At 40.9% G+C, this 26,401-nt stretch overlaps 1 protein-coding gene across 1 annotated transcript in view; it reads left to right on the forward strand.

The window, feature by feature from the left end:
• The window catches only part of FAM19A1 (family with sequence similarity 19 member A1, C-C motif chemokine like), a 221,973-nt gene that overhangs the window by 162,511 nt on the left and 33,061 nt on the right, over nucleotides 1-26,401 (forward strand). Inside the window, exon 3 of the mRNA XM_027700849.1 lies at nucleotides 13,078-13,218. Within this exon, the coding sequence (XP_027556650.1) occupies nucleotides 13,078-13,218 (141 nt within the window). The remainder of the gene's footprint in view (nucleotides 1-13,077; nucleotides 13,219-26,401) is intronic.

The raw sequence follows: 26,401 nt of genomic DNA on the forward strand, positions 1-26,401 counted from the left end.
GTGAATGGAACTAGAAAAAAATCTGAACTAATATATCTGGGGAAAAGAAGAATTCAAGTATTAATGCTAGAAAATCTCTAGCTGCTACAGTGGGGATGAAAAAAAATAGGAAAGCGATGGCATTTTCTCCAAGCCCAGGAGGTAATAGTCTCTGTCCTTGTTGGGAACACTGCTGGAGAGCACAGAGAGCCGTTTCAATTAGATATGGCATTCCTCTTCCATCTCAGACTGTTGGCTGGATTTTCTATTGCACAGCATCTGTCTCTGTTTCTACCCCTTTTTTTCATTCCTTGTCTACTTCCACAGTGCCTACGTGCCTAAGCAGTAATAAATACCAAAGTATCTGGTAGTTTATACACTGATGCTTAAATATTCTTGAAACCTGATTAACTTGTGTTGGTTGTCTATGGTTTAGTTAACAGTACTGAAGAGCAGAGTGTAGATAAATGCTGGATTGGGAAAATAGGACAGATTTCCTCTCAAATGGAGATAATAATACTCATCAACTTAAGAGCTCAGAATTTTTATTACTGTTAATAATAGTGTAATTGGTACATTACTAAGTGGAATTTTAAAAACATCAGTGTTGTCAATGCGCTGAGAAGAGCTGTGGACATCATTAAGGTGATGGAGGCAGGATTATGAGGAAAGATGAAGAGAAAGCAGCAAATGCACAGCTTGTCTAAGTGGTGATAATGATGATGGGGGATGTGATGACCATCTAAAACATATCTGACATCTGTAAACGTGGAACAGGGAATAGTTGTGTTCAGTTGGTCATAGCATTACAATTAGGGTTAATGAGGAAAACTGAGCAAAAGAAAACAGAACATTCTTGTGATGTTCAGCCCAATGGCAGATCACATTAAAAGCTAGAATGGGATCTTCAAAGGATCCCCTGTTGCACCAGCAGAAGTCCAATTGCTTAAATAATGGGAAAATAAATTGAGCAAGATGCTCATGAGTGTGCGGAGGAAAACATTTCGATACTGGGAAAGAACCGGGCAAGATGACCTCTTCTGCTTGTAATTACCAGCACACTATTAGAAAGAGTTGGCAGAGAGGTCCTATCTCTAGTTTGCAGGCTTTTCTAAATTCTTTATTTATTTGTAATGAGAGGCCAGTTTATAACCAACACTATCCAAAACTTTCAAGACTGGAAATGCAGGCAGCTGAACTGAGGGTTCAGAGCATTAGGGTGGTTTCTCTGGTGGGGCTCACCTGGAGCTGCACGTGAACCCCTTGGGGTGGCACTTGAACCTGAGCCCTCCAAAGCAAAACCTTTGGGGTTGAGTGAAATGGTGTTTTTCCAACTATCTCAAAAGTGGACAGAGCTGGACATGAATCAGGACAAATCTATGAAGAATGGAGGGAAGTAGAACTATTTTCATGCAGTGCTGTGTTTAGCACAGCATCTGCAGCACATCAGACTGGCTCCTTCTCCTTGGGAAGCTGCAGTACATGGATAAGGACATGTACACATATCTTTTTACATGATTGCTTTGAAATATATCACTTGGTTTATTTTGGACTAAAAGTTGAATTTATTTTTATCTTAATATGAAATGGTTCCTTTGTGATCATAAAAGACTTCATCTTTCAAGATACTTTCTCCTTTTTGATGAGGATGGGAGCACAGCATAAAGTTTATTGGCTGTAGTGCTATACAGAAAGAAACTGGAAATCACTAACTAAAAGTAGTTGCATTACATGAATTATAACCCACCTTGAGACAGGGATTTTATCTTGAATTGAAATTTGTTGACGTTGGCCAATGAAGTGTCAATGTTTTTCATCAAAAAGGTTTTAGTTTTTAAAAAAATTCTGTTTTAAGAGTGACTTTTAATTGAAAAATCTGATTCCAAATTCTCAGAGATAGTGTTTGGATTAATACTGATCATCACCAAGGGTAAACAGGGCAGAGAAAAATAAATGTGTTTTCTGCCTGGCCTCTTGGGTTCTGCTTAACTGCAGAGCTCCCTGCATACTGCTACTGTTTAGCTAATAAAAAATAAATTAATATGAATTTCAAGCCAATTCTGTAATGTGTCACATGTTGCTTTCAAAGTAGGAAATTATTTGCTCACTAGATTTCATGTATTTCCACTCAAGTATGCAGCCCTTTTTATTCACATTATAAGGCAACAGAGTGAACTGAATTGCACATGTATTCAAAGGAGCAGTACAAATCTGAACAGGAGCCAGGTGATCAATTATTAGGAGGTAGTACTGCATTGTGTTGTTCACCAGGAGCTTCCAGAGAGAAGAGAAAGAAATTGTCAGAAACATTCAATGCAGTTACAAAAAAGGTAAAGGGAGAAAGATTGGGGAACCAGAATAAATCAGGGAGCTGGAGCGGAAAGACAGAGCAAATCAAGGTGACAGGAAATAAAATATTGCCCATCAACAGAAACAGGGAGGAGACACATCAAAACATGGGGACTTATGCAAAAAAAACCAACAAACCAGCTCAGGATAGTGACTTTGGGAAAATGTAGGGGAAAGGAGGTTTGGGAAACGTTTAAAGTAATATGGAAAAAGAGAAAATCAGTCAGAGTTGCTTTATTTGAGGTGAAGGTCACCAGAACAAAACAACAAACAAACAAACAAAAGAAAATAAAAGGAACCAAAGGTTATCATGAAATAAAATATTACCATTGTCCTCTCCCTTAAATTTCAGTGAGGAGAAGGTAGCCACCCTTCCACTCTGACTTCCCACAGAAGTGGCTGCACTGATGAGTTAAATTTTGAGAACAGTATGGTCCAAATCCCACGTCATCTTCTGCTTCTCCCCTCCCCCTCAGCAGTGGTTTGGTCCTGACCAGAGGTAAAACAGCTCAGTCATGCTTAGGTCTGAATAGAATGCATTGTTTTGAGAGAGGATTTTTTAACTTGTTAATTCATTGCCACAGTATAGTAGTCTGAAAGTTAAAATATTGCTGTTCACATACCCAGTCCCTAACATTTACTGAAGTGCTTGACTGTGCTTGAAGCTAAATAAGGTTCAGTAATGACTGTGCTGTAAATTCCTTAAACTGGAGACTACCAGGTTCTTCTGCCATGGATAATGTATGCAGTGTAAAATGCTTTCCATGCAAAAACAACTGATTGCTTCTGTGCCTTTGGTTCCATCCTCTGCCCTTCTGTACCATTGTGCAGCCAGTTCCTGGCAAAGGAATCCTTTTGTACTCAAATGCAGGACCAGCTGCTGGTGGTCACGGTGTGAATGACTCTAGAAATATAAGGGGTGGGATAATGGGCTCACTTGTCCAAGGAAAAATGACTGGGAAATGATTGCTTGGCATTGCTCAGCTGCTGCAGAGGACAGGATTTACTGCTGCTGCTCACAGCACTCAACACCTTACAATGGCATTTGCTTCCAAGTGCTGTAACTTACAGTCCTTTGTTTTCCTTTTCATGGATTTTGTAAGAGGTGGTCAACCCCACTGATGAAAATGTTGCTGCCACTATAGCAAGGCAACTCATCTGTAAGAGATCCCATTGAAAACACCTCCACTCTGATCCCACCCCAACATCTCAGTTTTATGCTTCGGCCAAATTCGTTTAGAACAGTTCCTTCTTGTTATTTTATTTATTGCCATTCTTTGGCAGATTAATGCAGCGTCTGCACTGGTTATAATTCTCTCTATCAGTCTGTCTATAGTATCTCTGCAATCCCAGCTCTTCATCACTGTACATTCTTTATGGATCACATTACTTTCACCACTCCTTATCTAACCACTTCATAAAAACCACCTCACACATTTATAAAGCATGACAAGAGCATTACCATAAACTATGTTACTGTGCTCAGTAAACACATCAGAGGCTCTCCATAGGCTAATCACCTTAGTGGATAAAATTACCTGGGGATGAATTTATCTCCAGCCATCATATCAAAGGATGAACTGTATGGAACAACGTTGTTCTGCTTTTCCACCAGAATTTAAGATCCCTGCATCATTTTGACATGACTGAAAGACTGGATTTGAAAGTTGGTTATTGCCAAGCGTCTTTGTAATCAGTGGATTAATTTATAAATATTTAAAACAAATCCTAGAAGTGTGAGATTTTCATATATCATCTGAAAAAATAAAGGGTGTGTGTTATGGGTGTAACAAGCAATTTTGTGCCTCTTTTGAGGTTGATGGCAAAATAATTGCAGTTTCCCAGTTTTGAAGAGTAGTCTGAAAATAAAGGCATTTAATGAAAGTATTAGTGAGTTTTAGAGATCCGTAAACATTGAGGTGCTCGGGGAAAGCCTGTCGGGCAAAAGTGAGACTCAGGCAGGACCAAACAGTGCTTGCATAGTTGATGTAGAATAATTTCTAAATCCTTTCTTAGTAGCTACTTCTCATGCACATTTCTATAGTAATTTCTCATCAGCAGCTGTGACTAAATCGCTTTTTTCTTATCGACTTAATTATTCCATCCAAAGAGAGAGTTGTCCTGTCTTTCTTTCATTGTGTGTCTTAGAATTCTGAGACTCATTTAACTTAACTTCAATTCTTCGGATGCCTTTTGCTGGCAGCATTTAAAACAACATTTTGAGGCCACAAGAACAATATTCTCTGGTTCACTCAAATTTTATTGTTAGGCTATTTTCAAGTTTAATTCCACTTTGGATTTTCACTGTTCTCTGGCAAGGAACTAGAGATTTCCATATTGGAAATTTTCATTTCTGTTCAGCAGCAGAAATGTTCATTTCTCCACAGCTTTGATACCTAGAAATTTGTTCTAGGCAAGAATTGTGCAGCTGCAAAGCAATGATCAGAATAGCACAGCAGGTCTTTTTAATCTCTAGTTTATACTGCTGCCTGCCGTTTAAGTTATAGGAGGAGCACTGCTTGAATGCAGACATATTACATCTATTTTGTCCAAACTTTTTTTTTTATCTTCTCTGACATGTCAGATATTAAATTTTCCAAACCACCCAAGTGACTGAGAGCAAGATTTTTTTAAAAGATACTTACAGTTTTTATGCTCTGCCATGCTAGCATACATCATTTAGACCAAGGCATCCTATTTACAAGTGATATAGACCTCTAGGAGTGTCATATCTCACTGAAGTCAATTAAGTTTAGAATCACAATGCTTATTACTTTTTGATATGGGACTTATTTCTCAAAAATAACATTCTTCTCTTTTTGAATTAAGTCCTACCTCTTCATACACATCTCTTAATGGCATTCCCGAGCTGTAAATCCCACCAAGACTTCTAATTTCTAACCTCCATTTCTCAGAGTTGCCGCAAGTTGATCTCCCTTTGAAGCAAAAAAAAAATCTCATTAAAAGACTGAAGATCCCCACTAAGAGAACATTGGATTCTTTCCTGCCTGGCGAGTTACGTATCTGCTTTCTGTAGTTCATCAATACAAGAATGCTGATAGCACTTATTGCAATTCCCGTGGCACGGTCCCTGTGACAAAAAGGCAATCGGCCGTGCGGGGATGGCCCTGGCAGGGAGCTCTGTCGGGGGCGGGGGACGGGCACAGCGGGTGGGGTTTTCTCGTACATCCCGTCGTTTTTGTGTACTCTGTGCACGTGCAAAATCACGATTAAAACCACACAGAACTCTGCTTCAGCAGCAGCCAGGGGCAAGCTCCTCATCAGCATTCCCGCCCAGCCCCTCTCGTCCTGTTGTCCCCTCGCCTTCCTCGGTCTCGCTCCGCTGCCGTAGGAGCTGCAAAGTGCCAGAGGCAGGAGCTGCTACGAGGCTGCCTCGTTGTTCTGGATACCATTTTTCCTTTGATTCATCTGTAAGAGCTTTTTTTTAATTATTTTTATTATTTTTTTTAAATATGCATAAGAATAATGTCCTGTGCAAATTCCTCAGGAGATCAATTTGCAAGGCTCTTTGGTAGGAAAAACCTATTCTCTGGCGTGTATATTGGTTTGATATGGAAATCCATAAGCCAGCCCTAGATCCAATCACATCCCATACGTTGGTGTGCTCTGGGTTTTCTTTGTGAATTCAAGAGTAGAATCCATACCATTTCTCCTTTACGAAAAACCAGTATTTTTAGTTTCTGTGAATAAACCAGTTCGTGAGGATCAGAGTCTATTCTCGGTGTAAGTATAAGAATCTGTAAATCTCCCTGATAAAAACCCTCCTGTGGCTGATGGCAGAGAGCATTAGTAGAAAATTTTAAAAGACTACAAATCCATGTGCTAATTAGAGCTTTGCATATCCCTGCTTCCCCTATTATACTGAATGGGAAATAAAATACAAATGAGAAAGAAAAAGAAGTTAATATTGAACTGAAATATTAAAATTCTTCTGAACAAAATATTTTAAAGATACTGTTTTCTTCTAGAAGTTCCTTTGGTAGGGACTTTTGTAGAAAAGCTTGATTTCATAAAAATGGTCTTCTCTGTCAAAACTACTCTTAGAAAGTTAGCTCATAGCACCATAAATAACCAGAGATGCCTGTGCTGAATGCACATTGCCCCACTTACCTCATGAATTCTGACTCCAAAATAAGAACTTTGGCTCAGTATGAAATGAATTTCCAGGTGTAACTGACCTGCTTAGTCCAGCAGCTCTTCTCCAGACTCTGACATTGGTGCAATAACATTATTCTCTGACTGGAAATAGGGGTGTTGCACCAAAGAAACGGAAATTGGGGCCTGAACCTACAGGATGTTGCACCATCCACCTGGAGAGAGTCCTGTGGGCTCTTAGCTGAGCTGTGACCTCCATGAAGTCACTCTTTTAAGTGACCTAAATATCAGAAGAACCTCAATATGGTTTTGAAGTTTAAAGTAAGGTCCATTTCCAAGGCAAAATAAATTTCAGTAGCCACTGTCCTCAGGGAAATAATTGTTCTGGTCTTTTGTAAAAAAATAGCAGTTTCTTTAGAGGAGATACCCTGTGTCTCCATAACCCTTTCATAGCAACAGCATTTGAGAAAATAATATCCCAACCTAAAACTTAATGACCCACAGTGGGAGTCACACTGCTGTTGTTGCATGGTCTTCCCCAAATGAAAATAATATATATCTTGCATAATGAACAATGAAAATACTGAATATTAATGAAAATATAAATAGAAATGTGGGAAACAGACCACTGCAGTCTATTCTGATCCACTGGGGGAAAAAAAAATCCCATATATAACCAGGAAGCTTGCAGAGAATGTGTGGAGCATCACAAATTCTCACAGTTAAGGTAATTCCATACATAATGAGCATTCCATTAATCTATTTGTATCAGTTATCATAATGGGAAAGAATTAAGCATGGTGTAATACTAACATGCAATACTTAAGTCAATTTTTTGATGATACCTTTGTGTTACATCAAGATCATGGGCCAAATTCAGCTGTTTTGTGGCTCTGTTGGAACTGAGGGCACTCTGGCAGGTGAGGTGCAGTTAGCCTAGAACTCATAAAAACCAGTGAAAACCATAAGCCCTCTCTGATTGCTCTGCCAATGCATCCTGTAAGCTTGATCCTTTTCCTTCTGGAGCAGATACAGAAAGTCAGTGGATTACATGTAAAAGAAAAATTGGAGTGTAATTGCACTGTGGCTATGAGGAGTCTTTTATTTGCTCACTTATGAAGCGGCTCGTGGAGTAGCATGGGACTTTGTTTTTCCATCTGTTACATATTCCTGTCAGAAGCAAAAACGTTATTTTGTAAGTACCATAGTAGTGGCTTATTATTTCTTAAAGTAAAGTATAGTATTTTCCCCTGTGCACAGTGTAGTCTGTAGTTCTGGCACATTAGCTGGCATAAACATTTTGATTAAAGCTTATGAATGTATTAATTACACCTGGGAAGTTTCCAGAGCTTATTCAAACTGAAAACTCTTTAAACTGCAGCCCCCAAACCTGAATTCTCTACAGTAAATGTACAAATGGCTGTCACAGAGTTGTTTTTTCTTTCCCTTGCATGTTTGTATAAAGACACGAAGTGGCAAGGGGGCAAGTTCTTTTACCCATTAGTTTCTGCAAGCACTTTGTCAGAAAGACTGGAAGTGTCTGAAGAATTTTTACTGTCACGCTGTTCAACGTTTGCTTGAAGTCTATAGAACTTTAATTCTCTTTCAAATTTTCTCTGATCTCCTACTTCTGGCAGCATCTGCATATACATAGGCATTTATCAGAGTAACATATGGATGTATGACCTTAACATGGTGATAGCATTGGCACATAGACTTGGCTAATTGGAGCTGTATAAATAAATACAGTTATCATAAACCAGCTATGGTCCTAATGAACTGTCTGGAAGTGTTGATAGGATTGGTCCATATGATTTCTTTTGCTTATATTCCCGTAGTGAATGGCTAATGGTGTAACAGAGTCAGAATTGGCCAGCAAAGCCTATGAAGTTGTTTGGGTATCACTGTTGTGTCACAAGTAACATGAACAAGTTCTTACAACAACCTTCATCTGGATTAGGCTGTGAGGAGCATTGACAACGAGCCAGAAGCAAACATAACAGAGGATCTGAATTCTAAAATCACAGGGCATATGACCCTGAAAAGAAAGGCATCTCTTATCTACCAACCGTCTGTGCCACTGCCAAGCAGCGCGAGAAGTCTCACCTCGGCGATGCTGTGCTCGTGCATTCATGCACACACACACTCATTATGATTGACCTGCCCTAGGAAGGTCCATTAAGTGGAACTCATTTCAAGCACAGATGGTCCTGAATAGCTTAATGCCTGTCTGGTGGCCAGAATAAGTGATTTCTTGATGGCCTTAGACTTCTGATCACATACATGCAGCCAAGGAGGGAATGAAAACATGTTTATCATTTTGATAAACAACCTCCCTCATTGCTGCAGGATGCTCCACGTAACTCAGCAGAGTCAAATACTATTAAATTGTCATCACTGTCAAAGAGAGAACGTATAAGTTTTGTTACCTGAGTCATAGTTAATGACTTCCAGAATGTATAACACAAATCAGCAGTGCTGTTTGCCTTTTTTATGTTTGTTTACTGATAAGTTCAGGCTGGGCTAGAATACAGAGGCGAGTTATAATTTTGAAGTGCAAAATATGCTTTTATTATTACCCCTCAGCTAGAGATATAAAAAACAGAGATGACTGGAAGATGGCTTTTTGGCTTCTGCCAGGCTTGCACTCAGACCTTATAGGTGATTAGATATTTTAAATCACAGCCTCCCACAGCAGGCTCATACTTACGATAAAATATTTCACTCTGCGGTTTGTAAACTCAAGGTGGCTTTATAACAGAGACAAAAAAGAACACAATTTCAGGAGTTTAGTGTCCTCCAATTAGAATTAAACCATTAGCAGGGGTAACAAACAGTTGTCCCTGTTTTACAATAAGAATGCTGTGTTGTTCCTACACTTCTGTATTTTAAGCCTATGCAGAACAAAGATTTCTGGAAGGCCTGGAAATATGAGCAGAGTTGCAATGACAGAGAGAGTTGCTACCTGCAACATCCCAGAATCCTTCCTTGCAGCCAGTTCTGTCCCTCTTGCTTTGGTAGGTGTCACATTTTCTTCATGCAAAGTTGAGGGCATCCTGTGCACTGAGTGCTCAGAAAGGATCAGCTGTTCTTACTATCAAGTCCTGCTAATGTTTGGTGTGAAGAGGATATAAGTCATATAAGGACATTTTCATTCATCTCTGAAGCTTCTTGAAGGAAGATCAAAGCTCTTCCTGATCTGCAAGTTCCTATTCCATTTCTAATCTTTTTCTGATTTTCTTGGGGCAGGAGGGAATTATTAAAAAAAAATATATATATATTTTTCTTGTCAGGTGGATAAAGCAGCCACTTTATGAAATGTAACTGTCAACAAAACATTTAGAAGACACTTACTTAGAGGATTTTAGGGCCCTTTCCTCTCCTTTTAAGTTCAGTGGCAAATCCTCTATTGACTTGAATGAGTTGGATGAGGCTGTTACTGTGGAATCAAAGCCAGAAGATACCATAGCTCAATAGACCATAAGCTTCCAAAAAAAAAGACATTTCTGGGTTTTGTGACGAGGATTCAAACTTTACTGCACTCACAGCCTATCAGGTCAATAATTCACATTCTTTTCTCAGGACTCCCAGCACTGTAATATCTCACCAGGTCTTCCATAATCCAGATAAACTACTGAGAATAAAAAAAACACTGGCTTAGGAGCTGAAGTCCTCAGATGTTGGTATTAGAGCATTTCTTGGTGCTCTCCATCCCCTCCCCCCAAAGAAGTAGAAATAAAAAGTAAAAATCACAGAATAAAAAGGTACTTTGCTTATACATCTGAACACCTTAAATGGTTTTCGGTGGAAACTGAAGACTGATTCATGTTCCTCTCCCCACTCTCATTAGTTCCCTCATTTATACAGCTGAAATAGAGCTTTCAGTTGAATGTCCCACCCCCAGTATATTTGTGGTGCATACATTCCTGTGAATAATGTAGTCAAGGGTGTGCTTTTTCAATAAGGTTTTTTCCCAGTCTCACTGTGTCCATTTGTATCTGTCTGGGTACCTCTATTCCCATCTTGTATGTGGCTTTTTAAAAGACTGACATGTATATGCATCACTGGTAAAACATATACCAGCAAAACACATTGCATGCAATGCTACCCAGCAGTCATTCATAGGCCAAACATGCCTGAATGGAAAAATCTGATCCCAAAAACAAATTTTCCAGGAAAACAGGGTGTGTACCGTGCAGAACTTTCTCCACGTGAGATGAATTTTTTCTTCTGTTGTCAGCACTGGGAAGGGTCTTCCTATTATCGTGATTATTATTATTTGCACACAGTTATAGTCCGTGCAGATAAAACTTCCAATTAATGTACTTAACTGTCTAGCAGTTAAAAAAAAAAGTGGTTTTTCATTGCCTTTATAGTTTCATTATGTTTTGCCCCTCCTAAACAGCTATACACTTTGAGCTAAATTCTTTATTGCTTCAGCAACTTCAGCTTCCACATAACAATTAAAGGTGTTATAAAGCTCCTCCACCACATCCCATTATTTTGAATAGATAAGCAAATAAGCAAGACTAGCTCATGTGGTTATTAGTACTCATATAGCAAATTAATAGAGAAAATTAAGCATTTAGGTTATTCACAGATATTTACCACGCAGTCTATGTAGTCTAAAATTAGAAATGCTTATTACTGTGTACATTATCTTTATTGTTGGGGTTGCAATCAATAAAATCACAAATCTTTCTCCTCCTAGGGCACGACCATAAGATGGATTGAACCAATGAGGATCTTTTCATTGCTTTCAATATGATTTGGATGGGGGAACAGGGAGTTTATGTGAAGGATTACTTCATAGCAAATGCAAACATTCGGGGCTGAGTTGATTATCACAATTCCTCTTACTCCTAAGAGACACTCCAAAGACCGTTTGTCAGATGATGGCTCTCTGAATTGTTGGGATCTCTCTTCTCTGACACCTATTGGCTTTCAAAAAGCTTGTGTCAGCAGGCCAAATGCACTTGATAACTAATACATGCAGCAGCATGTCTGTCCAGATGACTTAAATATTTACTACATAGTCTCCTGCTTGCAGACTCATCAGTGCTGAACCCCCTGACCACATAACCCAATGTCTTTTGCCCTAACGGATGTTCACACACTTCCATCCACTGACTCACCCTGGAATGTCAGGGGGGTTAAAATATAATATTATAAAACATTTCCACACTTTGTGTGTGTTCATTGGTAGCTGTTGTACCTCTTAATGCCCCAGGTGCACCTTATGACACATCACCACGTGACCTTAACATTCAGGGAAGAGATTCCTCCCTGCCCACCTACCCCGGTGCTTCACTACAGAAATGTCACATTTGTAGAATCTCCAGGTAACAGGACTCTCTCCTGAGCTGGGAGATGCCACTGAACTCCCAAACCTCTACCAAAACCCTTTCTTCACAGCCAGACCTGGATCAGCATCTCCACACTGCTTATCCTCCCACCTGGCTGCAGGGTACTGTGGTGTTTAAAAGCTCTCGATATTCTTTCAAAAAGAGTGAAAGCCAAAGACATGAATAATGTGGTATATCAAAAGCACTGTACTGCTAGCAATTCATAATGGCATGAAGAAATAATGCTGTTCTGGAAAAGCTTCTTACACATCCTGTGCTTTAGTGGGCTGTGCATGTGTTTTGTACTAAGTTTAAACAAATCCTGCCAAATTTATGCTGCCATTTCATAAAGTAGCCAAATATCTGTGGGGAACAGACTGACACTATTAAACACTCAGTGATTATGAGCTAAATACAATCTTAACTGAGGAATGGAGAAATTACTTGGGCAGTGCATTAGCCCACTGTGGTGTTTGTCTCCTTGCACTGCAGTGCTGAAGTGAAGGGGAATGGCACACCTGACACGTCATTTCTGTGCTCAGCATATGCCACAAACGCCAACTATTCACAGACCCAAAGCCACTGTCTATCTGTCTATCACACCTCTGTGTTCTCCATCTAATAAAATATTGCAAATGCTCATAAAGAACAATTAGGGAGAAGACAAATTAAGCCTGGTGATCTTGCACACAATGGGAATGTTTCCTGCCTTGAAACTGCCAATTTAGTGAGTGGAGTAGCAAAGGGAAGTGCTGTTGGGGCACACTGTGATTTGGAGAGACTCATTGTCATTCCCTAAGGGCTGAGTACTAGCACAGAATCAAATATTTGGAGAAAAATGTTATTTCTAGATGAAATCCCTTAGTCCCTGTCCTTGTATGAGAGAACATTTGTGGAAGAGGCCTCCGTAGTTACAAGCATAAAATCAGTCAACAGTTGTTGCACATTTTCTGTAGTATTTCATCTACATTTCTTCAGGCCCAGACCTTGACACAGTCATTTTTAGGCCAGACATTATGTGAATGTCAGAGAAGCTTCTAATATAAGACAGGCAAAGGACATTTATCTACATTTTGTATTGAAAATGAGGCGTAGTAGCACCCGGCTTATTTGGGAGCACAGTAATGGGAGAAATAACATCATAATCCCACCTATATAGAAGCCAGGCAGAGTCACAGGCAGGAGCATGCCTGGGTGTTTGATTAGTGCTTCCTAATCAGTGTCAATATTCTCTTTTTTTCTTCTTTTCTTTTTTTTTCTTTTTTTTCTTTTTTTTTTTTTTCGCCAGAAGGAGGAACGTGTGAAGTTATAGCAGCACACAGATGCTGTAATAAGAATCGAATTGAGGAAAGATCACAAACAGTAAAATGCTCCTGTCTACCTGGGAAAGTGGCTGGGACTACAAGAAACAGACCTTCCTGTGTTGATGGCAAGTACCTCCTCCTGTATATATGTCTCTATGTACTATCCAGTAGATAGCTGGTAGTCTATACATTATGCACAGGAATTGTGTTGTGTTCTTTATTTAACAAAACACAAAACTCTATAAGCATGAGTATATATTTAGACCACCTTCCTGCTACTTTAGTGCGTGGTTCTGTGCACATGGGTCATGTTAAGATTTATCAAAAAACTGGGAGTATAGTACCTAGTATAGGTAATTTGATAAGTATAAGAGATTCTGGGGCAGGATCAAGCCCTTATAAATAACTGGACAAAATTATCCCTGGTGCCACATTATTTTTGATTCGTAAATATTTCAAAGGACAACCATTCATTTTGATTTCATTTGGAAAGTCAGTGGCAAAATAAGATAAAGAAATGAATCTTGTGTTCTTGCCCTGAAACAAACTTTAAAGAAAGCCAGAAAAAATCTTGGTCTTTTGAAATCAACGGTGCTGTTGCTTGTCACAGGCATTTTTTTGGTGAAGGAAAAGCACCATGTTATTTGTGTCTGGGTTTCATATCAGGTGTTTGGGTTTCATATCAGCTCTAGCTGCACAGGGTGTTTTCCTCTCTGGGGCTCCCCTGCCATGGCTGCAAGGTGAAACCACTCAGCAATTGGGGAGGGAAACAGGGCTTGGAAGTGCTTAGCAAAATGTAAATCACATAAGAAGATGGGGAGTGAGTGGTACTAATCCCATTAGTTACTCTTCCCAAAGAGGCTGCTCTGTGTTGCAGAATCCCTCTGTGCAGCAGCTTTGTGGAGTATCTTGTAAAAAACCCCTTGCTGTTCTTTATGGTAAATGTCCTGTATCATTGTTTGTGCCAACCCACGGCCCAGAGGTGCTTCTAAGAGTCACAGGTTGTTTTGGCTGCAGCTGAGGTGGGCTCTGCACTGAGCTCTCCTCACCCTTTCCATGGCTGGACTCCTAGGGGTGGTGGTGTATCTGCAGGTTTTGGAAGCGCCCAACTTTCCCTCTTTGGGTCGGTCATTTGGCTTTCAGCTGCCCTGCAAGTGAGCGAGAGGGGGGAGCTGTGCAAGCAAACACTGGGAAAAATGTTTTCCTCTGGGTACCTTTCCTCAATCACGGGCTGCAAAGGCACTAGAATGGAGCAGGGGCTGGTCCTGTTGTAGCCCAACGTTAGACAGGAATATTTGTGGGTGCTGTGGAATGGAGGGTTGTGCAGACAAAGCTCAGAGTCTTGCACATTTGACACCAAAAAGATGAGAGTTGGGGGTACCTTGGAGCAATGAGAACCTCATGTTTTCACAGCAAGTATTTGTGGCATGTGCCTATCTGGTTTATATATTAAAGATACAAAAGAAACGTTTTATTTCCAAAACACTCACAAATTTTTAAACTATGAAGCAGTATTTCATGGCTTGTTACACTGGGAATGTGATTCATCTTCTGAACTCGTGACTGAAACCATGCTATGAATGCACCTGTGAATGATTACACTTTAATCCACATTCTGTCATTCTGTTATTGCTTAATTACCCTGATAGAAAGAATCTTCTTTTTCTGCTAAGCACACTCATAAAACCGTACGTGAAATCTACAGCTGGTCTTAACCAAAGATCAGCTGTACCAGCCTTGAAGAATTTCATGTTCTTCAGCAGGTCATGAAAAACAGAGGAAGTGGACAGAGCAGAGAGACACCATTAATTCAGCTCTCATAACTCTGTTCAGAGAAGAGAAGCTCAAAGAATGCTTTGTAAAGAAAAAAGTCGGGTGCAGGTGTGGACTGAAGCCTAATTGCTCTGTCAGGATTACGATAAAAAGAAATGTTATTGTCTGGAATTTTGAAAGGAGTAAGGATAAAACAATGACTAATATAAAAGTGTAAAGCAAGTCCCATTGAAGTCATTGGTAAGACTCACTGTGACTTCAAAGCCGGAAAACGTGAACTACAAAGGAATGTCTTCCCCTTTCAAGTTTAGTTGTGGTAGTCAGCCCGTAGCTGCTTTTGTAGAAGGCTGGTGAAGGGTTCAAAAGCCCAGTATGCTGCTCGTAAAAATTAATCCAAGGGACATTTTCTTTGGCCTTTGTTTTATCCCAGGCTTTGCTTTGTGACTTTTGACATACTGACCTTGTTTAAGTCAAAACTTTGTCCTGTTTGGTCGGTCTGTTCTTGCTAAGGCAAACTCCCAAAACTTCCCATGGGAGTCCCATTGACGTCAGTGCTTTAGCTCACACAAAGATTTGGGATTTGCTGTTTCTTTTGTACACTAGGACATTTCAAAAGGTCATCTGCAACTTTCTACCTTCCCTATCTACCATATTGAAAGGATTAAGACCATTTAATCTCACACTAGGTTTTACACTATGTAAATGTGTATGATTTCAAGCCATAACGTGTCAGGAAGAAAGCTTGCTTGGGTCCATTAACTAAATATCCAAAGGTAAGCAATATACTCACACCCAAACAGACTGATCACCTCTGAGAGGTGACAAGGACTGGGACACCTCATGTTGGTATTTTGGCTCCCATCTGTGGTTGATTATCACCTCGAGCCACCTCCACCTGATGGCTACTTAGTATGAACAACAAGCTGAACCTCAGTATTACCCTGTTTGTACCATTGGCCAAACTGTGACTTATTGGGATTGGAATCAAGCTTTTGGTGCTTCCCAGTTAAATTCCATCAGAAAACACCTCATCAAGGCTGATGCTTTGGCAGTCTGAGTTCATGTTACAGAACAGGGATTGCATTGCCTTCCACTCCTGCCAGGTATTGCTCCAGGACACAACTGGGCTATGTGTGTGAGAGCTGGCTTTGTTTTCTGTTTAAGAGAGAGTACAATTATAGGTAAGAATCAGCATAACCTTTTTAACAAGTATCAGGGGTGATAAATGGTTCTTCTGTGAGGTCTCCTCATGGGTAGCACCCCATCATTAGTACACATGACTTGGTTTGCAGTCCTGCTCCTGAATGAGCTGAAATTCAGGCTGAGGTTGTGTCATTTGTACTATGAAGTGCAGGAAGTTGCGGTGTATTTCCAAGAATCACTTCCCACCATGTCCAGCAAACTTTTTCTTTGGAGCCTCATCTTAAAAAAGGTACAGTGAAGCCAGGCTATGGAAGCTTCAGAGGTTATAAGTTATTCCTTGTGGCTCATTCTGTAGACACTGTCCTAAAACCTGCCTTAATCACCAGTGAATTATGTAGTAGCAACAATGAGAACTAAACAAAAGCCAAATCTTGTCACGAAACAGAGATACCAGTTTCTGTTTCTTTACCCCTTCTGTTGCACATTTACTTTCATGATTCCCTTCACTAACTCAAGGTTTTTCTTGTTTGAAGAATGGTTTTGAATGCTCCCTTCACTCCCTACAATTTATCTTGCCTGCCACTTGGCAGTAGCACATACCACGGGCATCAGTCTGTTCAGCTCTCTGTCATGGCTGTTATTATTTTCTCCATTTGCCCAAATACCTCTCCAGACCAAGTCCCAAATGGATTTACTTCATTATGTGTTACAAGAGTTTGAGAGGATCCTTTTTTCTAGGGAAAGCAGTGCCAAGCATGTCCAGTGGGCTCATGAAGGCCCTCAGGGGCCAGCACAAATCTCTGGGATTGTCCACTTGCCTGCTGGTGCCTGGTTGGTGTGATTTCTCCTGTAGGCTGAGGTTTTATTCCTTTGTCTTTAACTGTGGTTATCCAGGAGAGATATTCCCAGGAATGTCCTCTGCTTCTTTGTAACAATTCCTCTTGGCCTCACTGGTAGGGTCAGTGGGCCCATGGCAATTGGCCTTTCAGGTGTCAAGCTCACATCCTTTAGAAAATCTGTTCCAGTCTGTGAATAAAGATCTGTCAATGGCTTCAATATATTAATTGCTTTTTCCTTAAGTTAATTTTCTTTATTCCACATAAAACTAAAAGAATCCACTAAAACAAACAAACAAACAAAACCCCACCCATATATGTATCTTTTCTTAATAGGTATTTGTCTTTTTTAGAAATTTTCACCATTTCCAGCACATCTTTACATTATGTGGGATGATGATTTCTTCTGTTGCTCATGCATAAAGTGGAGGTATTCCTAATCTTCTGCTTTACTTCATGAGACCTTCGTTTTCCTGCTTTTCCTTCTCAGTATAGAAAGCATAGTGAAGCCCTGATGAAAAAAATGTGACTTTTAAATACCATTAAAATTGCTCTTTGAACCTTTTCAAGATGTACTCAGCATATTTTCAAAATATTTAGATATTATTCAGGGACTTGCCTTCACGCTGCCTCCTGAAAAGGCATTTTGCCTTTGTTTTTGCTTTCTTACAACCCAAGACACTTTCTTCAAATAAAGGGCTGCAGACTGCTCCATGTTTGGTAGTTTTACCAGATCTTGGCATCATACAGGGTTTCATAACTTCAAAACAACTTTGTTGTGACAGTATCAAATGTAAAGGTTATATCAAAACTGTCATATTTGGGTCAGGACTGTAACGTCCACCTCTCATTCTTCATTGACCTAATCTTCAGGCAAAATTGATGTCACCTTTCTGAATAGGCTCAGGTTTTCTTCTGTGGCATCAATAGAGTTGGCTGTGTGAGCTAGAGAGCAACAATGAGCAAGTGGCAGCAGGGAAGTGATTAATATACTTATGTCTGGGGTTTTTATTATTCTTTATGGCTTATCTACACCTGACTTGCAGTTTTCTTTGGTTGCTTCCATTAGCAAAAGAGTCTTGTGGCCACTTGGTTTATTTTTTATTTTGTTCTGTTTGTTGTTTTGGGATTTTTAAGCAGTTCATTCTAGTACTCTGTATAAAAAACATGGATGTTTGATTGGACATGGGAGTCTCCACTTTTTCTGTGCTCTAGGGTGAAAGACAGGGGGAAGAGAGGCCAAGTGAGCCCACAGGGTTGCTGAGTAAGTATTAACAGAAGAGCTCTGACAATATTCTTTCAGTCTTAATACTTCATATCATTACTATAAAAATGTAATAGGAATACAAGATACTTATAATTTACGGTCACTTTTATACTGGGAATAATGTGCTTTGTACCATATCCTTTAAAGTGGTATTGAACCATTCTGTACAGTCAGTGGGTGGTTATGTCTGTATGTTCTTTGAGGTTTTTGAATAATATATAATTTGTTCATCTATACTGAAGTTTACTATGTTACAGTGATGCTGTCAGACACACTTTTTTAATGTTTCAGTTTTTCTGTTCCCTTCCCTTCAATCTTCTGCCAGTTTATTTTACACTCTTTCACAGGCAACCTCATATTTCCTGTGTAATTATCTTTGAAATTTGTTGGACCACAGAGTATGGAATAACAGAAAAGCACCTGCACTGGCTTTTGAAATCACAAAGAGACCTTCATGCAGGTTGTGCATGTTGCCAGTGCTTTTAGGAAATGAGGTGGTTTTAACACCGGTCGAAACCAATGAGGAAAAAGGGGGTTGCTACTGAAATGCTGTGCAGTATCTCTCCTTCTAAATTATTCCTTGCAGAGATCTGAGGTGATCTGGTTCCATGTTGTCTGCAACACAGGATTTGAAGCATTTGCTCTCAGGCAACAGAAGTAGTGTTTTAGCTCTCCATGGTCTGCTGTTGTCCTGTTTTATAGCAGTCATTCATCAGGGGAAAGGGAAATTATTCACTGATAGAGAACAATAAAATGAAATTAATCCAGTGTTTCCCTTTCTCACAGACTGGCTTTGGATCACCTGAAGTTTCAGATAATTCCACAGTGTATGAAATATTAACATGCAGGTACATACTTCAGATTTCTATTAGTTTGAGGATAATCCATCACTAGCCACCATGTGGCCCTGTGAATTTAGATCAGACTTCATCAGGACAGCATTATCAAACCAAACACGAGTCCTAGTGACCAGTGGGAGCACCATGACTTTTAGTGCCTCTCTGGGCCAACACCTCACACCTCTCCAGTCATGCTGCTGGATAGTTGGTACTGCTCATCCTTATTTTTCCATGTGCAATAGTGGGAGCAGAGAGAGGACATCATTCAGCAGCACGTGTTCCTTTTGTTGACATTGTCCCTCCTTTCTCTCACCCAGGACCTACAAATGAAAATGTCATATCTGGTATCTGGTCACTCCTTAGGCAGACAGTAAGTGTAGCCACGCTGCTGATATGAGCTAATTGAATTTAATTTTTAAATTATGGATAAGATACCTACTATAGAGTGAGCATACATTCAGGAGCACTGTGTTCCTTCAGTACAGAGGTGCAGCACAGCTCCTCGTGGGTCCCTGAGCTGGTCCTCAGCCCATGGATCCTCCCCCAGCAATGGTGTTACCCCAGCTTGCACCATTAAGAGATAATGGCCCATCTTCGCGAACGAAGATTTGGGGAAAGGTCTTTTTTACCTTTCCAGCCTGCGCAATGGATTTTTTTTTAGGTGAGACACAGCCTGCGCTGAACTGAGCCCACCCTTTAATCCTAAGGTTCATCTGCCGGGGCCAAGCAAGCTTGGACAATGGCAGTGAGGTCCTCAGGACGTAGGTTTGTTTAGAGTGTCCTTCTCATAGATGGATGGCCACACAGGGCTAACGACCTCCATCAGGCCAGGAGACCGGGGACTCGAACCCGTGGTCGCAGCAGTGAAAGTCCTGCACGCTAACCACTAGGCCACCAGGGGTCTCCATTAAGAGATGGGCATGGGATATACAGACACTTCCTGGCCCTCCCTGGACTGAGAGCAAATGAAAGACTCCTATTGACTTCGGGCCAGGTCCTTAGTAAATGCTTTGTTACAGATAATCCTGTATCTATCAGCACTTACATCAAGTGAAAGCAGTTCACAGTCACAAAGCCAATAGTTTTCTATTTATCTAATGTGTACTTTAGGTGGTATCACCAGAAAGCCTTTTTTTCCCCACTCTGTGAAAATACTCTCAATCAATTCTTATTTCTTGAAGAATGGGGGAAAAATGCTTTTTGAAATCCAAGGAGTCAGCTTCTCATCCCTCTAGCTGTGCTTCGGCCTAGATAAGAGGAGATCTCAGGGTCCCATATTATTAATGCACTGTCTGTATGAATAACGAGCAGCCTTGGTGAATTATTCCACACTCCTGGGAAAATCTATAGCCCTGTCCTTCTGTAGCACCGCTGGAACTGAGAAGTAGGCTCGTATTTATTTTTATTTGGTGAATTCAGATGACTTCATTCGTGGGGAGGGAAAAAATGTATCTCTTCCCCACTGACACCCATTTTGTAAACTCAAAAAAAAAAAAATCACAGAATATCACAAGAGCTATTAAAACAAATGAGAAAGAGAGAGGGAGAGAAGCCTTACTGTATACTGGAATATATTAAGACTTTTCTTTTTGTCCAGAAACATGTCTTCTTGAAATGCCCTTGCAGCCACCCTGAAATCTCAGCCAGGTCCTGAGAGGTGCTGACTGCAGGGGGAGCAAAAGCAAAACTGGCAGTGATGATGCAGAGTAATTAGTTCATTTACCAAGGCACAGCAGCTCTCATTACTAGTTTGTCTTCTCATCTGCAGGGCAGAGGCTGAAGGGAGCAGAGGGGAGATAAGTGCCTGACCCTGCCCATGGTGGGTGAGTTTTTGTGTCAGAGCACAGTGTCATCTCCTGAACCCAGACCATCAGTGAGCAGCCTGGGGAGAGTAGAGAGGCCCCGAGCAAGTGTATGTACAAGCAATCTATGTGTGGGTATATGTACATATATCTATGCTTACATATATATAGGTGTTTCTGTGCACATGCTGCAGACCCCTCCTGTCACGGGTGGTGTTACAGCACCCAGTGCTGTTCGAACACGTATGGATGTTTTCAGTGATTAAGGTACACAGGAGGAGGATGTTCAAAGATCAAATCTGCAGCCTGCCTGAGCCAGTTTGCAGTGAGGGCTTCCCAGTCAGGCACTTCCCCATCTCCCAGCGAGGGCTGTGCCGTTCGTGCAAACCTCCACCAGGCATTAGGGAGAAGGAGACAGATGATCCTGTGTTTCTGGTGTGAAGATGGTGCAGCTAATGAGATCGTCTGACTGTGGGTTTATGTGAGTACATCTTCATCTCAGCTATAATTTATCTCCCTACCTGTGTCTTATATTTCTTTCTTCTCCAGTTGACATTGTGGTTTCCTGCACAGCAAAGCAACCACCCTTTTTAATATCGAGCCCATAGAACAGCTGACTAATCCACCCCTGATGAAGTGCAGAGAGCTCACTTAAATCCCAATTTTCACAGGAAAAAACATTTTCTTTTTCTACTTAAGATGGGGGAAAAGACATGTCATGGCACTATCTCCATCTGCCTGAGGGGTGGTCATTTTTCCAGGCTCCAGCTGACAGATTTCAGTGCTGACACAGAGGGTGCAGAGCCCTCACAGCCAACCAAGGTGCACAAGCAGCATCCCTGTGGTGAAATTAGGGATTGGTACGGCCATGGAGCAGTGTGAAGACACACAGGAACATATAATTACTTCACCTGCATACAGGGTAGAGCAACCTTTCTCTCAAATACTTGCAATAAGCCCACTAGAGGCTAAATGGAAAAACAGTAGGAGCTTTCTCCTCTGATGGGTAGCATTAAGTGTTAATCACAGCACTGAAAAGAGCCTGGTGAGGGGTTTTTGATGCAGGGAGGGCAGCCAGCCATGCCAGTGTGCCAGGCACCACAGGGAAAAAGAAGCACAATCTGGATGGGAAAAAAAACCTAGATAAAATTCCCTTGCAGGGGTGAAGCCACAGGCAGGACTATGCAGGTGAGAACCATGAGCTCAGGTAACATAAGGACTGGGAATGCTGCCTGGAGAGCATGGAGAACAACCAGGAGAAGGAGTTTCACAGCTTTGCACACAGAGGTCTACCTTGGTGAGACCAGAGGAGGGGCCTCAGCCCCCTGTGAACTATCTGTGAATCTACAGGTGGCAGATCTTGGGGCCAGAAAAGCTTCAGCAATGCTAAGGGAGGCTCCTCTCACAACAGCCCAGCACCCAACAACGCTGAGGGAGAGATTCCCACATGTCAGGAAGGTACAGAGTCTGGTCTGTATCTGCCCCGCGGGGCTGAAACAGAAAGTACTTTGCTACCATTTACTGCATATGTGTGGAGTGATGTTCCAGCTGACACAGGGTGTGTGCTGTTGTAGGAGTAAAAGTTTTAAAGCTTTACCCCCTGCCTGGGTCCATGTTTGCCTTGAGCAGCAGAGCCCATGTGCACAGTCCAAGCACAACATGCAAAGCATTCTCAGAAAGTGGTTTGACACCCAGGGACAGATTTTCAGCTGGTGGGAACTGCCTCTTGAAATCCAGAGAGACCTGCTAGTTCGAGCCAAATGAGGACATGGTTTGTTGAGTTTAGGAAAATGAACAGAATGGTGACTGGCTATTAATCCTTGCTCACTGTCTTCAGGGAATGTATGGGAGCAGTGTCCAGCTAATCAGTTGCCAAGGGGAGCTTAGGGAAACATTAGGGTCAGGTTAACATCTGTGCTGTATCCCCTCACCACGGCCTTGCAGTAATTCCAATGATTATCTATCTCTGCAGGGAAGACCATATTACTAAATGGCTAATTCTGCATGAGTTCACATCATACATCTTTTCTGCATCAAAGACTGTGTTTGTGGTGCACCAGGGCTGTGAAATGATCTGTGTCTACAGAGGTCTCTATACACTGTAGAAAATATATGATCAGACTATTGTATCAAGCATCAAGTCTTTTGTAATTTTCTCTCAAAGCTACCTTCCATCTATAAACATGGAGATAGTTCACAAGGTTTGAATGTGGCTTGTGGGGTAGGGATTTGACCACAAAAGAAGTGGATGCTTAAGGAAAAATGAAAAATGCTCCTCCCCTCTGCACTCTCTTTAAATTAAGAGACAAGGACCTGAAGTTACTGCCCACTGAAATTTGGAAGAGATGGTGACCAAGTCCTTGAAGGAAGCAAACAAATCATTAATCTTTTGACTGATGCAGAGAATTCAAAGAGGAGTCACTAATTTAGCACTGACATTGTCCACTGTGTTGAACTACGTGAATTAATCTGGCAGCTGCGACTGGAGGTGGGCAAGTCAACAAGTGTTTAATTGATTTCAGGGAATCAATTATCCATACAATTGATCACAGACACATTTCCAGTTCCTCCTCTCAGAATACAAACCTGTATAGTCTGTAGGACCCAAACCCCTCAGCAGTTTGTCAGTCTGTAGCCTGTTTTGGGTGATTTTTATGCATCAGCATTGCAGAATTGTCTTAAGCTCAGGAATCAAGTAAGTACATTGCAAGCAAGGGATTTATTTCAAATCTCAGACTTTGTGCTGAGGAAGTGTGCTACTCAGCACATACATAACCTGCAGATTTTGGAACAGCTGTCTATATGTAGGTGTCAAAGAAAGCATTATTCCTCTTTGGGAGTTGTTTCCATAGACCATTCAGTTTGCTACAATAACTGTTCAAGGTTAAGCAAGATGGAGTATGGAAACTTCCAACAATATTTAATAAGTGCTGCCTCTCCCTTTTGAACCTATCATGTAAAAGAAAGTGGTATGGAAAGGAGCTGTGCTACACAATTTAAGCATTCTGCCATGTGTCATTGGTACATAAAGACCATTCTGCAGGCAGATGAATGGCTTTTAATATGTGGGTTTGTGTAATCACTTCGTTTTGATTACAATTCCTAGGCAGCAGGCATACAGCAGAGTTTCCAAGATGCATGTGCATGGTCAGTACATTTTTTTTTTTATCTTCCAAATGTGCCCAGGACTCATGAACAGCAAGGTGAAACATCAGCACAAACCATCACTCAGGAATGAAATTGAGAAGCAAATGACACTGTCTTAACTGAGGACAAAGGCAAATCTCCCATTAACTCAAATGGGAGTAGAAAACATCTCTCTGTATTGGTTTTCTTATTACAAAATGCCCTCTTCTTTTTCTCCAGACCTCTCCTTTAAATACCATCAAATATGGTTGTATGTAATATAGTTATGCAAATAACAAATGAACTCTATTTCCTTTAGAAGTTTCCTTTCCTCCTCTTGAAAATTGTTAACTGGATGAACACATTTTAAAACAAGAGCACCTGTAGTCTCTGTTAAATATAAAACCCCAAGTCCATTACTGTAGTGAACAGTTGTATCCCATTAGTTATCCAAGGACACAGGTACCCATTCTCTGAGCAGGGTGGGGGAAAGGTCAGTGATCACTGCTTTGGACCACAGAGCACAGGAATGAAGCAGTAATGGAGAAAATCTGCATAGTTTTTGGCAGGTTGTGTTTCCTCTGGAATTCAGCTCTGCAGCAAAGGCCCAACCTCACTATTGCACTGGTGCCATTCATCTCTCTTGTTTGTCCATCGATGAACTTGGCTCATCTGAGTGTCAGGCGGGGAATCAGGTGAGGAATTTGCTACAGAGCCGGAGAAGGATAATGCTGCTTTCTAGCACGTTCTAGGGACTGGTCCTTTCCTTGGGTGGATGTGCAGTTCCAGCCACTCTGCTTCTAAAAAAGAGGTGAATTAACTTGTGGGACCAGGTGTGGAGAAAGGCTTTGGCTGCTCAGCAGAACAGGCAGCCCCTGTTGGGACAGAAGAGTTGTAGGGCAGCAAAGCAAAGGATGGAGTGTGAATCTGCTGTCAGATCAGCACATGGGCACAAGGGGTGGAGAAAGGCTAAGAAAACATTGGGGGATTTAATAAACTCCTCACCTTTAAATTTTGCTTGGAAATTAGAAGAACAGTTCTGCTAGCTCTCAATCAGAAGAGGTTGGAAACAGCTTCACAGTAGGGATGACAACTGGTTTTGAAGACTTCCAGTGTCTTTTGCCACACCCACAAAATGCAAAGTAATTAGCATTACTTGATCAAATAATACCTCAGCATACTGGTGAGCAATGGGTAGATCACAGACTAAAAGTCAAGACAAAGAGCTGTAAAGCAGACTCATAACATTCATTTATGTGTTAGAGACAAAAAAACCTCTTGCAGTCTTTAGTTACAGTTTCCCTTTATTTCATACGATATTTTTTTATTGTTTGGTTGACCAAAATTGGTTGGTTTTTTTTATACATTTATTTGCAATAACCTGATGATAAATCAGTTTTAGCAGTGGAACCAATTAATTCTCCATTGTAAATATTGACTTAGAATTTTTTAATCTATTCTATTTGTTGGAGATAGCAGTCCTGGACTTCCCTGGCTGAGCAATAATGAGGCAGTATTGCAGAATCCATTTCTACTACTCTTTTGACATAGCGCTTGTAAGTTTTGTGTGATCATTGCAGAAAAAAACCAGCATTTGTAAACACAAATTAAGTAAATTATAGCTTTGCTACCTGGCTTGCATTCTACCAATGACCCCTGGTGCCCAGAAGTGGGGATTCTAGCAAAATTTATCCACCTGAGTTTGCAGATTTCCCAGCTGAGTTGCTCATTAACACACAGCAGGATGGAAACTGTGATCAGAAATGATGTGTGATTACAATGGACATGGTCTAAATTTCTTGTGTGTAGTTAGGTTTGATATATAAAATGAAAGGGGGGAGGGTTTGAAATTCCTAAAATTCACATGTAATTGCAAAGCACGCAGCTCTGCGTCCTAGCATTTACTGGCACTGAAAACCTTTTGAAACCTGATACAACTTCCTATCAAAAGGAATAAATTGACAGACCAGGTTAAAAGCTTTAGCTTCGAATGTAACAATCCTTATGCAAAGGTCTTCAGGGAATAGATCTACAAGTGTGTGCTGAATTGTATCAGTTTATTTCTGAAATCATCAGGAACACTCATTGCTAACTAGCTTTGGGTTAGACCCTTTCCATCTGAACCATTTTCATTTTAAACTCATTATTTATGGTAAGCATAGCCACACTCTTCATGCATTTTGCATATTCAGTTTTCAACCCAAAGTATAGGAGCTGCATTAGCTCCCGTGCTCCCAGCAGGTAATCAGCCTCCTGCAATATCAAACCTTATGTCACAACCAGTAATAGGCTGAAATAGTCAAAGTCTCATAAGGACTGTGCCTGCCCAGTTCCTATTAAAATTAATGGGCACTGGGCATCCACTCCCTCTAGGCAGCTTTGGAAATATCAGCCAAAATGTAGTTGTAAGTATTAACCTTTAGGAAGTTAGTGTTGGCAGCTTCCCACTGCTCTGTTCTAGTTTCCAAAATCAGTAGCTCTGATGAGGCGTGAGCCCGGCTCTGGCTCGGGGGGACCAGCTC

Source organism: Neopelma chrysocephalum, unplaced genomic scaffold, assembly GCF_003984885.1.
Source record: "Neopelma chrysocephalum unplaced genomic scaffold, ASM398488v2 Primary Assembly neopelma1_147, whole genome shotgun sequence".
Lineage (NCBI taxonomy): Eukaryota > Metazoa > Chordata > Aves > Passeriformes > Pipridae > Neopelma > Neopelma chrysocephalum.